Raw genomic sequence first — 15,180 nt, 5'->3', positions numbered from 1 at the left:
CGGAGGTGAAATGAGAATCTAAAAGCAATGAAATGTTCACGGTGGGTGTGGCCGCTCCCCAGCAATCAGAAGGGGGTGTCCTCTGCGGTGGTGCGGGGCCCTAGGAAAGGACAGACCTCAGTGAGGCACTAGGCTAGAAGAGACCACTAGGGAGAGAGGAGAAAAGTGGCCTGGTAAAAAGTGGGGGGGTGTCAAGGGCTATTTGGTCCCCAGCAGAAACCCCAAGGCTCAGCAGCTCCATGCCAAGGAGCACAATCTTTCACTGGGGGCCCATGAAAATGTTTTAATTTCGTTTAAAATCAGACAAAATCAATGAACTTTTAGATTGAAGAAAATGTTTTAATATGTAATATTATTATGTGTGTCTTTATGTGAAAGCAGTCTTTCCCCCTCCCTCCCCCCCCCCCCCCCCCCCCCAGTGGAGAAAGGAGTCCAGGGAGGCAAAACCGTCTAGGGCCAGGAAAGTTTAACTCCGTCTTGCAAACCCTAACTGGCTTCTTCCATGCGGGTGCTGGGCCGGCTCACTCCTCTGGGCCACTCCTCTTCTCTGTGGCTCCCTCACCAATTTTCCGTTCTACCCCTTAGCCTGCAGAGCTCGAAAGCAAGAAAAAGAAAAGAAGGAACAAAGAATGCATACGCCTTGGCACCAACTTCACTTTCTCAGCCATCTGTAAGTCCCGGGCCTCCCTTTTGTCTTGCTCTGGGCCCTGAGCGTTTCCAGACTCTTCGAAAGCCTGACCTGGGAGGGGAAACTGGAATCAACCCGTTGACCGACCCCCTCTTTCCAACACACCCTCCACCCCTGTCACGGGAAGGGTGGTGGGGGTTCCGGGCTGTGGGCGAGACTGGGAATCCGACGAAGCCTCCGAGAGAGGGGTGCGGGGCCGGGGCCGGAAGGACAGGCCGGCCGAGGGGTGGGGAGGGGCTCGGTGAGCACCTCTCCCCCTCCAGGCGCGTGGTTGGCCTCGCTGCCCTCCGGCGGGTCCCGCGGCCGCGCTGACGGACCGCGAGTCTGCGGGGCTCGCTCCCGGGCCTGGCTCGGGGCCGTCGCCGCCGCCGCCGCCACCCCCCTCCCCGCGCGCAGGCTGTCTCCAGTCGCGGCCACGGGGTAGCGCTCGGCCCCCCTCTCCGCGTCTCCGCCTCCGCCTCCGCCGCGCTCGTCCCCGGCTCACGCGGCCCCCGCAGCTCCCGCTCGGCGCAGGCAGGAGCGGCTCTCCGGACGCCGAGCCCGGGAAGCGGAGGGCGGCGGGCTCGGCGAGCGGCGGCGGCTCCGGAGGCGGGCGGCGAGCGGCGGCGGCGCGGCCGAGGCGCCGGGGCGGGCGCGGCGGCCGCTGCTCCTCGGGCCCGGGCGGGCCGGCGAGCGCCGGGCGTCCGAGGAGGCGCCGCGCCCCCGGAGCCGGGGCTGCCCGCCGGGCTCTCCGTGCGTCTCGCCGAGAGCCCCGGCCAGCGCGCGGCGGAGGGCAGCGCCGCGGGGCTCCGTCCCCGGCCGGCAGGAGGCTCCGCGCCCGGGCGCCGGCGACAGCCCGGGCCGCCGAGCCCAGCAGCCGTCCCCGCCGCCCCGCAGCCGGCGCGGACATGGGCGCGCGGGGCTGCGCGCCGGGCCGCGGGACCCGCAAAGTTTGCTAGCCCGCTGGGCGCGGAGCCGAGGGCGCGCCCGGGCCCGGCGCCGCCGGGAAGGACCGAGCGTCCGCGGATTGGGCGCCAGGGCGGTGGAGCCGAGAGGGGCGGCTCGGCCCCGCCAGATGCCGCCTGCAAAGTTAGAGAGAAGAAAACTTCAGCTCCGGGGAGGTTCGGACCGCTATGCTAACCGCGCCCCCCGAAACCGGAGCCCCTGAAAGACGCCCAGCGCCCGCGTCTCCCGCCGCGCTCGCCTCCCGCCCGGCCCCGGGGGCCCGGCGCCTGGAACGGCCGTGACTGCGTCCGCCCGGAGAACCCAACCAGGGGGCGGGGAGGGGGCGGGGGGCGGGCAACGTGGCCACGGGAGGAAGTTTCCTGAAGTTGCCGGTTCATTCCGGAGCCCGGCTCGCGACCCGGCGGGATCGCGGAGGCCGCCCCGCCTGGGAGAAGTCGGAGTTGGGGTGCTAGAAGACGGAGCAGCCCCGAATCCGAGAGCGGGCTTTTCCCCTTTCTCTTTGCTCGCCCCTCGCCTTCCGGGCGCGCCTCCGGGATCGGACTTGGACAGCAGACGAGGAGGAAGGGGTCGCCAGCGCTGCCCCTCCCGGGCATCTACCAGCCCCCGGCCGGGGCCGCGTGGACAGTCTCCCCGGACGAAGCCGCGGGGTCCCAGGCCCCCACCCAGGATTATAAAACAGTGCGGAGGACCCCCCACCCGAGGCTGGTCATCATGTGGGGGCTGCTGGTCTGGACTCTGCTGGCCCTTCACCGGATCCGCGCGACCGGAGCCCAAGGTAGGAGGGCCACCCCCACGTGGGGTTGGGGAGGGTGCTGGAGGAGGGGGAGGGTGGCGGGGACTCGCTGGCCTCTCGGGGGCCTCCTGGACACGGGGCTTAGTCTGGGCAGAGCCCTCTCCAGGGAGTTTCAGGATCCCCTCCTCGAGTTTTGGGGGCTCTCTTTCGGGGGTGGGGCCGTCTTTCTGAGACTTGTGGCTTCCAGAGGAGGGAAGATGGGGGGGGGGTCCGTGTTGGGAGGCGTCGTCCGGGATGCGGTGAGGGGTAGCGACCCCCACCCACCTCGGGTGCCTTCGGGCCGGCGTGGGAGGGGCGCGCGGTTCGGTGCCGGGCGCGGCACCCGCCTCTCCCGAGCTCCTCAGGCCGGGCTCCGGGTCCCCGCTCGGCGTCCGCGGGAAGGGCCCCGCCGGGCACAGGCTGGCCGCCCCGCGGCGAGAGAGCGGGGCGGGAGCCCGAGTCGGGCGCCGGGAGCCGGGTTGGTGGCCCCGGGAGGGCAGTTGCCGGGCCTGGCCACATACGGGAGCCCGCGCCCGGCTGGGGCCGCCGCTGGGGCCGGGGGTGCTCGGCGGGGCGGGGCTGGAGCCGATGTCGCGCTTGCGGCCCGGACCCAGCGGGGGGTGGTGCCCGGGGAGGGTCTGGGGCGTCTCCCCTCCCGCCCCCAGACACACGCAGCCTCCTGCCTGTCCCTCCCGCTCCACCGGCCGCTCCTGTCTCTGACCTGTAGCTGCCTGGATGGAGCAGCCTCGCGGTGGAGAAGAGCTGCTTTGGGGGTGGGAGCGTTAGGAGGGATGAGGAGGCGTGATCCGCGCTGCCCCCCTCCAGAGGGCAAGTGCCCAGACATACCCCCCTCCGCCCCCCCAGCCCTTGGGCAGGTCCCAGCGGGGGAGGGCGGCCGCACCGGTGCTTCCTTGCCTTTGGGGTTCGCAGATCCAGACAGTGGTGCCAGCGGTGTCCGAGCGGCGCCTGCTGGGGGCGGAAGGAGACGAAGCCTGGGCTGAGCTTCAGGACTCGCGGGGCCTGGCTTCCCTCTTCCAGGCTCGGGAGGGTGCCTGGACCTACCCGGGGGCGCCGGCATATGGAGGCTGCTTCTCAGAAGGGCCCCACCCCAGCCCTGGGGTCGTCTAGCGGCGAGGGTGAAGGGACCCCACTGCGCCCAGCGTCAGGCAGTTCAGGGAGCCGGGATCAAAGAGATGAGAATAATCAGCTCTCACTCACAGGGTTGAGGGGTGGATTTTACAAGGTAATTTACGTTAAAGCACTTAGAAATTTTGTAAGGGGCCCTGTAAATGTAAGGTAATAAAAGTTATTATTAGTTTTACAATCATCATAAAATCTTCCAGCAGGCAGGGACCTTAGAGGTCAGCTTACTCTAGCAACCATTTAACAGAGAGGAAAACTGAGGTCCAGGGGGCGTTAAATGACTTGCCCAAGGCTGCTGGGTGTTCTGGGGGCAGAGTCAGGGACCAGGTGTGTTCTGGGCCCTTCTCTCCCTGGAACCAGGACCATCGGCAGCTGGAGTGGGTTTGCTAGGGCAGGGCCTTTCTTTTAAGGGTTCCAGGAAGATCTCGAGGCTGGCAGAATCGGGACAGGGTGTAGCTTGCCCCGGGGGCACCTCACAGATCTGCTCTGAGATGCCCGTGGGTCAACTAGCTTGAAAGCCCGGAGACTGGGAGGGCTCTGGGGGTGTCAGCCCCTGTCTGGAGGCATCTGACTTCATTGCTGTCCGGACTCCCACAGTGGCATGATTTCTATGTGGCAGGTGGGCTCCTGAGTTCCCGCCCATCCAGGCCCAGGCCCATCAGGAGTCCCCAGGGCACCTGAAGGCCCTTCCTCCTGGGTCATCAAGCCTCTTTATGTCCCAGCCAACACTGTCCCATCCACCTGAGGCCAAGATCCCCTGGTCCAGCGGAAGTTAAGGCCGGGCCACCTCCTGTCTCTGTCCTCCTGCTAAGGGGCTTGCCCTGTCAGGATCGCTGAAGGTCTCCGATTGATTCCCCCTCTCTCTGGTTCTCTTGTTTGCTGCCTTTTTGAGTGAGGCTGCCTGGGTCCCCTGCTGCTCCCTTTGTGTTCTCTGGCTCTGAGAGAGTGTTTTCCAGAGTCCGTGGGTACTCCCCATTTGTCTCCTGGCGGGAGACAAACTGTGCAAAGGATTGTGGGAACTTGGTCTCGGCCTGACTTGGGGGCAGTGCTGTGTTGTGCGTAGGGGCCCAGGGGGGGGTGGGCAGGGGCAGGCCACGGGGCTGCGGGGTCCTTTCCTGTCTGCTTTGGGATTAGAGAGTGGCATTTCTCCTTAGCTTCTCTTTTGAGTTTGAGGCCATGCCCTTCACCCTTTGGGGTACTTGAAGCCACGCCACTGTCTGTGGCTTCTGAGCCCCTTCAGCCCTGTTCTCCAGTCATGACAGAATGAGGGACCAGGCCGTGTACCTCTCTGGGACAGACCTCACGCTGGCCGCCGCTGGATTTTGTCTAGACTTACATTGGTGTTTTTCAGCTGCTGGACCTGGGCCACATCACCTGCTTATACTGAAAGCCATTCGACCATTTCCCCCAAACCTCAATGTCAAGCCAGTTCGTATGCTTTTCCTCAACTAAGGGCAGTGATGTTGTAGAAAGAGGGATTCGAGGTATTTGGGGGAGCTCTCAGCAGGTGCCTGGCACTTAGGAGGTGCTCGATAAAGGGTAATTGTTGCGACGATGATGATGGTTTTTACATTACCAGCCAGAGGACCATGAGGAGTAGCCCCGGCCACCCACCAAAAACACCACGAATGCCTCTCCTTCCTCCAAGATGCTTCTTGTACTTCCGGCTTCTGTGGCCCCATCGTTGGCTGTGAGTGGCCCTGCGGCCGTGTTGGGCTCCACTCCCACGTACTCTGACTGCAGATGCCCGGGGGAGCCTGGACGTGTGCATTGTCGCCAGCTTCTTGAGAGATTTTGCGGGTGCCACGAAAATTATTGTTGGCGCACATCCTGAGGAGGCCGAGGGGCCGGAAGGAGGGCAGTAGCAGCTGGTCCAGAAGGTTCTTAGGAGAGCACGGCGCCTGGGGGAGGGACAAAAGGGGCTGTGAGCTGAGGGAAGCAGGCAGCACAGACCCCTGTACGAGTGTTGGCAGGCCCAGCCTCGGAGGCTCTTGAAGGCTCCAAGGGGAGAAAGTTTAGTGCTAGGAGCTAATCACAATAAAAGGCAAACAGCACGCAAGGGAGCGGGATGAAAGTTTAATTACATGGTGTGGCTAAGCTGTAATTATTAATTACTGACAGCAAAAAATAACTTATTGATCAGGGCCTCTTGCTAATTACCACGAGGCCGAGTGTCTTGCTTGCCTGGGGCTCAGCTGGTGCGTGTCAAAGCCCCACACAGGAGTGGGCCTGGGGGGCGTCCCCGCTTCCCTTCGTGCTCTTCTCCCAGGGCCAGAGAGGCGGCTCTCTGCCCTGCATCCCTGTCTCCCTTGCCCTGTGCGCCCCTTAGCTTCAGCTGGGGAGTCTGGAACATTCTGGCTGTGGCCAGATGGGTGACACAGTTTGGTGTTTCTACTGGCTGCAGGGTTTCTCCCCTGCGTGGGAAGAGCAGCTCGGGACCCCTACCCAGAGGCTGAATCGTGCTGGCAGCCCGACACCTGCCTCAGAAACCCTTCCTTTCGTGCGTGTGTTCGGCAAATAGTTATCGACCGCTCTCTCCCTTATGTCCTCTACTGGAAGGCCAGAGTAGGGGCCAGGAACCTGGTTCCATCAGGGAAGGGCGGCTGGGAAAGAGGCCAAATCCTTTACAGCAGTTCTCTGTTTAAACAGTGCCTGAACGGCCGACTTTACAATGATGTGTTAAACTGCATATTGGTATGCATTTGACTTTGTACCACAGGACACAGTTGGGCTGTAAGTTAAGCGGTAAGGGAGAATGAACTTGTTGTCTGTTCTGAGGACTAGAATGAAAGGACGTTGGACTTGAAAGAAATAAAAAACCATCCAGTGTTGTTCTTTGCCCATAAGCCTGGGACAAGTGGCCATCTGGTGTCTGCTTGTATACCCCTGATGATGGGGGACTCACTATCTTACGAAACAAGCAGGTTGTAAGACAGTGTCCCCGTGGCTGGTTATCCTGGGATTTGGCTGTGGTTGAAGAAGTCATCTGATTGGCTGGAACACCTCCTCCCCGATCCTTCTGACTCCTTACGCCTCGGGGAGTCAGGAGACTGAGCTGGATTTGATGTTGGGTGTTACAGTGCTGCCTGCGGCTTTTCCACCCTGGCTCCCCCTGGAGCACACTGCCACAGACGGACCTCGAGCTGCCTAAAGCGGTGGGAATTAGTCATCATAATTCAGGGCTTTGGGATGCCAATAGCAACAAATGGGCCAGGAGTGACTGCCGGCAGCAGCCTCACTGCCTGTAATGGAAAAGAAAACAAACCGGATGTTGAGACATCCTGGTTGCTCCTCGTGGCCGCCCCCTCTGCTGTCCACACGCTGGGCAGAGGGCAGGGCCAGGGAGCAGTGTCAGTGTCCAGCAAGGGGCCACCCGGGGCTGCTCAGGGTCCTGATGTGGGTGGGGGGGTGGTTTGCACAGCTGGTCTCATCGGTCTCCCCAGCCAGGTGTCTGGTCCAGAAAGCCCTTCCCTGAGCCCAGGGAGCCCTGCGGAGGCCCCTCTCCAGGTTTGGGCATCGACATGGTGCAGGGCTCCCGGCCTCTACCTCCACCACTGAATGACCCAGAGCTGAGACTCTTCTCATCTGTAAATGTTAAAGATCACTATGGCTGCCTCGTAGGGGGGGGTTTTGTTTGTTTTTTTGTTTTTGGGTGTTAAATGAGATGATCCTAATCACCGTAAACTGCTCTGAGTAACTGATAAGTGCTTATAACGCACTGGCCACAAGGCTGGGAGGATGTCACAGCCCACACCTCCTGCCTCCTGCCTCCTCTCCAACATCTCCACCCACTCTGCCCACCACACTGATCACCTCTCTCTTCCTGGAACTGCCCGGTCTGTCTCTGGACTCCCACCTGGCATCTGAAGGTCCTGCTGTCCCTGCGGTCATGCCTAGTCCTCCCAGATGTCTGCAAGGCTGACTCCTTGTTTCCTTCAAGACTTTCCCCTAGTGTCCCTCATCTGTCCCTAAGCCCCTGAAAACATGTCACCTCCAAGAATGAACTTCTTCCCCTGCTTTACCTTCTCCATGGCACTCGGCTTCACCTGGCATATATTGACTTGTCTATTTATTTATTGTTGGCCTCTCGTGGGGGTGGAGGCTGTATTTTATCCACTGCTGTATCCCTAGTCACTTTGGGCAGTGCCTACCATGGAGAATGAGGTCGAGGAATATGAATGAGCGAATGAAGAATGAATGAATGAATGAATGGACCCTTAGCTAAGGAATCTTTTGTCATCGGCCTGTCCCTCCTTCTCCAGCTTCCTCTCTGACCAGGCACCCACTCTGATGGGCTCCTCGGTACATCACATAAGCCACCTGCCGTGAAGCCCTCGTTACGCTGAGCCAATCACCCCAAGGATGGGAGCCCTGTCCTCCAGAGATTCTGGCCCAGGCTTACGCAGAACGGGGTAGTGTTGCTGTTGAGCCCAGAACCCCTGCTCAGACTCTCTCACCTTCACTCCCAGCTCTTCCTGCCTCTGGCCCTACAGCTGCTTCTGGCAGTCCGGCCTCTGGATTGCGTGACCCTTGGGGTCTTCTTGAGTGCCTACTAGCTGAACTGTACCTGTATGAAATTGGGAGGACACCTAGGGGGTTTGGGGAGTAAGGCCCATCCAGTGCTTGGAGCCCCCCTTTGAAATACTTAAGAGAGAGAGGAAGTCGTGGCATCTGCAATTAAATGCTATAGCCCAGATCGCTTCCCCTTGCAGCCCATTGGCCGGAACTGATCACGTGGTCCCGCCCAGTGGCAAGGGCGTGGGAAGCGCAGGCTCCTTCCTCGTGCTGAGAAAAGAGAGGCGCGCTGGTGATGTCCAGTGTTCCTCCATAACCGCAGAGAGGACTCTGTGGTCTCCAGAAGTGCACTGCATACAGAATTACTTTACTCCTGCCGGGGCCATCCGGAAAGCATCCCCAAGTTAGCCCCAGTCTGGTGCGATTACTTCCCCGGTTTGGGTTTTTTTTTCCTTGAGCTGTTGAGAAGGGTCCTGCATCGCGGCGGTCCTTGCCTTGGAATTGGGGCGACCTGGGTGCAAGCTCCATCGCTTTGCGCTACCCCCGGGCCACTTTGGGTTCGGTCGCTTACATCCCATCCCCGTTTTTCTCGTACATCAGTCGTGCCAGGGGAGGAGCCTGGCGGGGAACGCAGGACCTGAGGCGAGCGGAGCCCTCCATGGAGCCTGGCCTGTGGCAGGGGCTCAGCCGGCTCACGCAGCCAGCTGTGCCTCTGCGTTGGCCCTTCCACCTGGTCTCGAGATGGGATCTCAGGTGGCACGGAGTTCTCGGATTTCCCCCTGGGTATCTCTACCCGCATCTTCTTTTTCGGCTTGTGTTTCTCCCCCAGTTTTGAACGATCTGGTCTTTTCTCCCCATCCTAGGATCACCAGGGAGGAGGCACAGTCATATTTGGTATGCAGTTCTAGGTATTAGACAGCGTTAGGGGAAGTGTCACCGTTACCTCTGCTCTCCATCATGTGGGTAAACTGAGGCTCACAGAGATTAACTCCCCAAGACCGTGTAACTAGGAAGTCAGGATTTGAACCTAGGGCTCTGTGACCCCAGTGCCTGTCATCTTCCCATTCCCCCAGGCTGCCCTTGCCTCCATGGCATCCTTCACTGGTACTTTCCCTGAGAGACATGACCATTTGCTGATGAGATGCCCATTCAGTTGTGCTGGCAGAAGACCAGGGCTGGCCCAGGGGACGCGGTAGAGTTTGAGAAAATAGCCCTGGGAGGGACACCTGGGTGGCTCAGTCGGTTAGGTGTCTGACTCTTGATTTCAGCTCAGGTCATGATCTCACGGTTCCTGAGTTCGAGGCCCGTGTCAGGCTCCGTGCTGTCAGCACCGATTCTCTCTCTCCCTCTCTCACTGCCCCTCCCCTGCCCCCTCTCTCTGTCTCTCAAAAATAAATAAGTAAACTAAAGCAAAAATAGCCTTTGGAACTTCTCCTCCTCCTCCTGATCCCCCCTGGCTCTTGCTCTATCCTAGCTGTGTCCTCACTGGGCCTCAGGTTGGCAGGATATGAGAGATCAGGATGCGAACCCCCCTGTGCCTCTCTGTCTTTCCCCTGTCCCCTCCCAGGGGACCCAGAGATGTTTGGTGAGTCTCCTTAAGGTCACTTGGGGCACTCATGACTGGGTGCCAGTGACCAAGCCGCACAAGAGTCTTTTAAACTGAATGGGGCAGGGAAGAGGCAATTAAAGTTTGATGCCCTGCAGGAAGCTATTAGTGACCTAGAGCAGTGATGAAATTTTGATGATACGATAATCCTAAGGGGAGGAAACGTTATTAGCCATCATGTGGCCCATTGAGGGAATTCAGCTTCTGGGGTAGCCATGAGGGACTGTCAAGGGCCTGCTGGAGCCAGGACCCCGGAACCCCAGCCCCTGCTGCCAAGGGGCACCTGGTCTTGGAAAGGTGCAGGTGACGGAGGCACTTGCGTGGCTCGGAATCTGAGGAATGGTCAGAGATACGGCTGGGCACCTGGACGCTTGGGTTGTTGCCACATGATGGGAGTCAGTTATGGATCTGCTACAGATGCCCCATTTCTTGCTCTGGGCTGTGAGAGCCAATCCAGAACGTGCCGTCGGAGGGTCCCAGTGGGACAGCACAGGCCTCTGAGGAGCTTGAAATGTGGATGACTCCCTGGGTTCAAATCCTACTTGTCATTTACTGTCTGGGTAACCCTGGATGAGTTAGTTGCAGAGCCCATCTGTGCCTCGGCTTCTTCATCGGCAAAGCGGGGATAACAGGAGTCCTTACCTCATGGGGTCATGACACGGTTTAATAAGATCTGCTGAGTTCTCAGACAGCAGTCAGTGTATAGTGAATGCTGTATAAGTGCTTGTCATTGTGATTTTTGTCACCATTTTGGTGTTGGGGAAGCAGGGTCAGCTGTGGGTCTGCAATTGGACGTGCGTCATGTCCTGAAATGCCTCTGCTGCCTTTATCCCTCACAGACCAGCCGGTGGCATCTAAACGTATGCTATTACGGGCTTATTCATTCGGTTAAGACATTCTCTGGCTCCAACTTAAAATGCAAATACACCGCAGAGAACCCACATGTTAAGGGGTTATTAGCTGTTCAGGCCTTAAGGTGAATGTGTTTATTGGATCCTTTCATAAAACCTCAAATTTCTGTGTGTGGCTTTCACAGCCAAACTCATTTTTTTTCTTCATCCCAACCTTCGAAGGAGTTTGGGCAGAAAGTGTTCACATTATTAACATCGATTGCATTGAACTTCGGACACTTGCTAAGGTCACTCGATGTGTAAGAAAGTGACGGTGAACGACGATGAACACAGGTCACCTGCTTCCCAGGCCGTCGCTTTTGGTCTGGTCAGGAGCAGCTCACCGTACTGCTTGGCTTGACCACAAACTTTGCCCCAGCTTGGCTGGGTGAAAAGGGTGGGGCACGGGGTGCGGCCGGGGGTGGCCTGTCCTCTCTGTAAGGGAAGTCAGACCCCTCCCTTGAGACCGCATCTGCTCTCCCACGGGGTCTTGGTGATAAGATCTAAACGCTGAGGCCTGTCAGGTCAGACCCTACTTACAGGCCTTCACTCCAGGGGCTTTGCTACTGCTTTTGGTCTCAGTGCCAAGCCCCCCACGGTCTGGCCCTCCATGTGGCTGCAACCTCCCCTCCCCTTCCCTGCCATGGCCCTCCACGTGCTCAGCTGCCCCACCCCCCGGAACCCCTCGGCCCCCTCCCCTCTCCCTCACCCTGCACCCCTCGTTCTCCCCCAAGGTGCTCCAGCTAGAACACATCCCCCCAGATGCCTCTGTGCTCTCAGGATGCCGACGGTCTAGATGTCTTGTTTGGCACTTTGGCCTTGTTGATTCTGAATTATCTTTTAATGTGCGTGTGACTGATTTCTTTAATTATAAACTCCTTGAATTTAGATAATAACCTTCATCAGCAAGGGTAGAGGCATTAGACATAAATTATCGTTCCCAATTAATGAACTTAACCCTTTGAAGAAGGCCGCTGCGGGTAATGGTACCATCAGGGGGAGGGTAACAGACGCGATGCCGTGCAGGCCTCGGATCGCGAGACCTGTCCTCACTGGGTCCCTTTGGGCCTCCGTGTCCTCACTGGGGAACAGAGGGCCTTAAACACTGCGTTTCCAAGCTGTAGGGTGATGGACTTCTGTGGTGGAGGAGGATAGACACAGGCCCCGGGGAGCCGGCCGTGAGCCTGAGGCTGCCCGCTAGCCCTGTGACCTTTTCCTCCTTTATAGGTTCTGTTTTAAATATACGAACATTTGCATTCTATTCCATAGCCTATCTGAATTCTATTTTAACACACAAAGGGTATTTTAAAGCCAACGGATGCTGCTAAAGGAGGTGTGGTATGTCTGCCCGTGGCTTCCTGGATCCCCTGGGATAGATGTCAAAACTTGGTTTTGAAGAATTTGAATCCAGTGATCTCTTGGGTCACATCATCTGTAGGATTCCAAGATGCTTGACATATTTCAGCCATTTATAGTTAAAAGTTTCTGTAATGTTTTGTAGACGTATAGTTCCCCCTGAGGAAGCAGTGCCCCAAACATAATCAAGCCTGGGCCAGCATAACCGTCCACTGTGGCGGCGGTGGAGCCTTCAAGGGCATGGGCGGTGGGAATGTGAGGCTGTCAGCCCCTCGCTAGGTGATCCTGACGCTTGGGTGGTCAGAGTTTTCTGGGTCCTCCCTCACCTTCCGGCTGTCTGCTCCATACCATTCAGGATTCAGGGGTCTGGCTCCCGGCCTCTCCCTGGGCTGTCCCCTGAGCCCCCTTTTCATTCCAAGCCACCTAGCCCAGTGGCGACGCTGTTGGGGCAGGGCACTGAGTGAGGGCACGGAGGGTCACCTTAGTGAGAGGCGTTGGCCTCTGTGATAAGTTATGTCCACTGCACAGGGGTCTTTCCCGTGGAGATGCGGGTGCCTTCCAGAAGAGCTGAGGTTCCTGGACGCCATCCCCTGGCAAAGCAGGGTCTTACTGGAGTTGGTGTCCTGCCGTGGCCCAGCACTCACTAAGTGTCCCCAGTCCGATTCAGTCCCTTCCTCGAGATTTCTCTTGAAGCTGAAAGCATCCATGCACTCCCAGGCTCCATCGGGCGGCCAGCTGTCTCCATCACTGTTTATATCTCTCGCTGCCCTGGCCCAAGGACTTGGCACCTAGAATGGGGGACGTGTTGCTGCCCTGAGACCGTGCCCAGCACTCCGGCCTTCTTGCTCAGTCAACCTTGAAGCCTTCTCCCCATGGACAGCATGCTTATTGGCCTCACGCAGCTTTGGCTGGCTCAGCCCAGCGGCCCTTGACCTTCCCATTGGGACCCCTTTTCCCTGCCCCGGCAGAGCAAATGCAGGCAGGCGGTGGGTCGGGGGCAGGCCATCGTGAGGCCTGAAGCTGCCAGGGAGGGTCGAGAGGACTTCCTCGTTAGCTCTGGCCCAAGCTCATTATGGGGCTGTGCATCACTGGGTGAAAAAATGGTTGTCGTCGGGGCAGTAATAAATAGGCTCCTGTCAGTGTTGATGTGATTGCATTAATGAACAGAAATCAGCCAGGGCGAGGGGAGATGCTTCTGGCTGTGGCTCCGGGTGGCTGGAGAGCTGTGTCCACTGCTTGCTGTCCCTTGCCCCAGGAGGACAGCAGCCAGGGCCCGGGTGGGAAGAAGAGAGGCGTTGGCATTTAACCCCTTTCTCCTAAGGCCTTGATGGATGAAGAACCTAGAAGGTGCTAGAGACCTCCAGGAACAAGGAACATTGTTCGGCCCCAGGGAGTGAGCTGGGTGTGACGGGGGGGCCCCCAGCCTCAGCCCGGGCCTTGGGCAGAGAGAGGGAAGCAGGGCCAGCCGAGTGGACCACTGTGCTTTTGATGGCTCAGCCTTCCGCAGAGCCCGGGGTGAGCACACCCGCAGGAAGGCGTGGGGAGAAACACAAGACCCATTGTCCGCGCCCCTTGCCTGCCACCTCGCCTGGAATGTTAGGGCTTATTGTCTGTCCAGGAACTTGGAATGTCCAGCCCCAGGGTGCAGGGAGCAGGCCCCCAACTCTAGCTATTCTTGTACCTCTGCCAGGGAAGAGCTCAGGGCCCCAGTCCTCTGAGCCCAGGCTCGGTGTCAGAGCTGAAGCAAAGACGTGCCTCTGAGACGCGGGCACGCAGATGGGGGAAGGCGGCGGCCGCATTTAGGGCCGGGCCTCGGGGCACCCGAGGATCGAGGGAAGGCCAAAGGAGCGAGGGGCACCCTCACATCTGGGGCCCCAGGAGCACATTCTTGGAGCTCTGGTGTAGCCTGCCTTGTGATGGAGGTGAGAGGGTGGGCCGGAGCAGCGGGGCTCGCATCGGAGCCTGCATTCAGTTCCCGTGCAGGGCTTGCCCGAATGCACATTCCCAGGCTCCACCCCCAGAGCTTCTGGGGTGGGGGCCAGGGGCTGGCATTTCTGACCAGCTGCCAGGTGATGCCACTGGTCCAGGGGCCGCACTTGGAGGAGGTCCAGCCTAGAGGTTGGAGAAGTCCGGTTGCCACGGTGGTGGCTGTGCTGAGCCCCTCCCGTGGAAGCGGAGGACCTCCGTGAGCCCGCTGCAGGCCTTGCGCGCGAGAGGGGCAGACCACCGCTCCTTCCCTTCTTCCTTCCTCACCACCAGAAGCTCTCGCTCTCAATGCCCGTCCGTAAAGAAAGCAAAAAGCCAGCCCAGAGGCCTCCTCCCTGGGGGAGGAAGGGCGGGCCGTGAAGTCATCACTGGCCGAAGCAGCTTTTGCTAGAAGCTCAGAGTAACCCGGTGCGTGGATGGATGACAAAAGCCTCGAACCTCTGTTGGCTCATCAAGCATTTTCTAAGCACCTACGGTGCCCCAGGCACAGTGCCTGGGATCCAGCAAAGGCCAAGTCAGGTCCCTGCTCTCAAACTGTTCACGGGCAAAAGAGGGCATGAAGCACGTGGCCGCGAATATAGGACAGTGTGCCAGGCGCTAAGTACAGGTGGAATCGGGTGATTGGGCGTCTGGCGGGGAGACCTGAGAACGCTGTCCCAGAGGAGGTGACCTTGAAGCCTAGGTCTTGTGGGGTGGGAGGAGCCCCCATCGTCCTTGGGGAATCCTGGAGGCTTTGTTTTTGCTTTGCCGTAATAAGTCGTACATATTTAAGGAGTATACTTGGGGCGCCTGGGTGGCTTAGTTGGTTAAGCCACTGACTCTTGATCCTGTGCTCATGAGACCGAGCCTCGAGTTGGGCTCCATGCTGGGTGTGGAGCCTGCTTAAGATTCTCTCTCTTCCAGGAGTGGGTGGCTCAGTGGGTTAAGCATCCGACTTCAGCTCAGGACGTGATCTTGGGGTTCACAAGTTCGAGCCCCGCATCAGGCTCTGTGCTGACAACTCAGAGCCTGGAGCCTGCTTCGGATTCTGTGTGTGTTTCTCTCTGCCCCTCCCTCACTTGCTCTCTCTCTCTCTCTCTCTCTCTCAAAATAAACATTGAAAAAAAAAGATTCTCTCCGTCTCCTTCTGCCCCTCCCCAGTGTGCTCTCTCTCTCTTAAAAAAGGAAAAAGAGTATAAATTAATCATTTTGACACATGTGTAACCTGTAAAATCACCACAAAAATCAAGATAACGGACACATGTATCACCACCCAAAGTTTCCTTGTGCCCTTAGTAAT

The 15,180-nt window shown here is 58.9% G+C and overlaps 2 protein-coding genes across 3 annotated transcripts in view; one reads left to right on the top strand and one right to left on the bottom strand.

The window, feature by feature from the left end:
* Positions 1 to 433: 433 nt before the first annotated feature.
* On the bottom strand, positions 434 to 1,577 carry LOC144614414 (uncharacterized). The gene is made up of 2 exons (XM_078438223.2): positions 938 to 1,577; positions 434 to 739 (listed from the first exon to the last, which is right to left on the bottom strand). Exons 1-2 carry the CDS (start codon positions 1,575 to 1,577, stop codon positions 582 to 584), a joined length of 798 nt encoding a protein of 265 aa, XP_078294349.2. The 3' UTR covers positions 434 to 581.
* Positions 1,563 to 15,180, top strand: part of SDK2 (sidekick cell adhesion molecule 2) — a 264,926-nt gene continuing 251,308 nt past the window's right edge. The window contains exon 1 of one of the 2 annotated variants that reach the window (XM_078438221.2): positions 1,563 to 2,408. In XM_078438221.2, coding sequence (XP_078294347.1) covers positions 2,345 to 2,408 — 64 coding nt within the window. In that variant the 5' untranslated portion in view covers positions 1,563 to 2,344. The remainder of the gene's footprint in view (positions 2,409 to 15,180) is intronic. The other variant, XM_078438220.2, reaches the window with a different exon arrangement.

The sequence above is a fragment of the Panthera onca genome, chromosome E1 (assembly GCF_046562875.1).
Source record: "Panthera onca isolate mPanOnc1 chromosome E1, mPanOnc1 haplotype 2, whole genome shotgun sequence".
Classification (NCBI taxonomy): Eukaryota; Metazoa; Chordata; class Mammalia; order Carnivora; family Felidae; genus Panthera; species Panthera onca.
The sequence above is the reverse complement of the archived record's forward strand: the minus strand, read 5'-3'. Positions and strand labels throughout refer to the sequence as shown.

Bases quoted from the DNA above. Each gene is read 5' to 3' on its own strand.
- LOC144614414 (XM_078438223.2), bottom strand. From the start codon at position 1,577: ATGTCCGCGCCGGCTGCGGGGCGGCGGGGACGGCTGCTGGGCTCGGCG. The intron at 740-937 runs GTGCTCACCGAG...TTCCCCTCCCAG, and splicing joins ACGCGCCTGGAGGGGGAGAG to GTCAGGCTTTCGAAGAGTCT.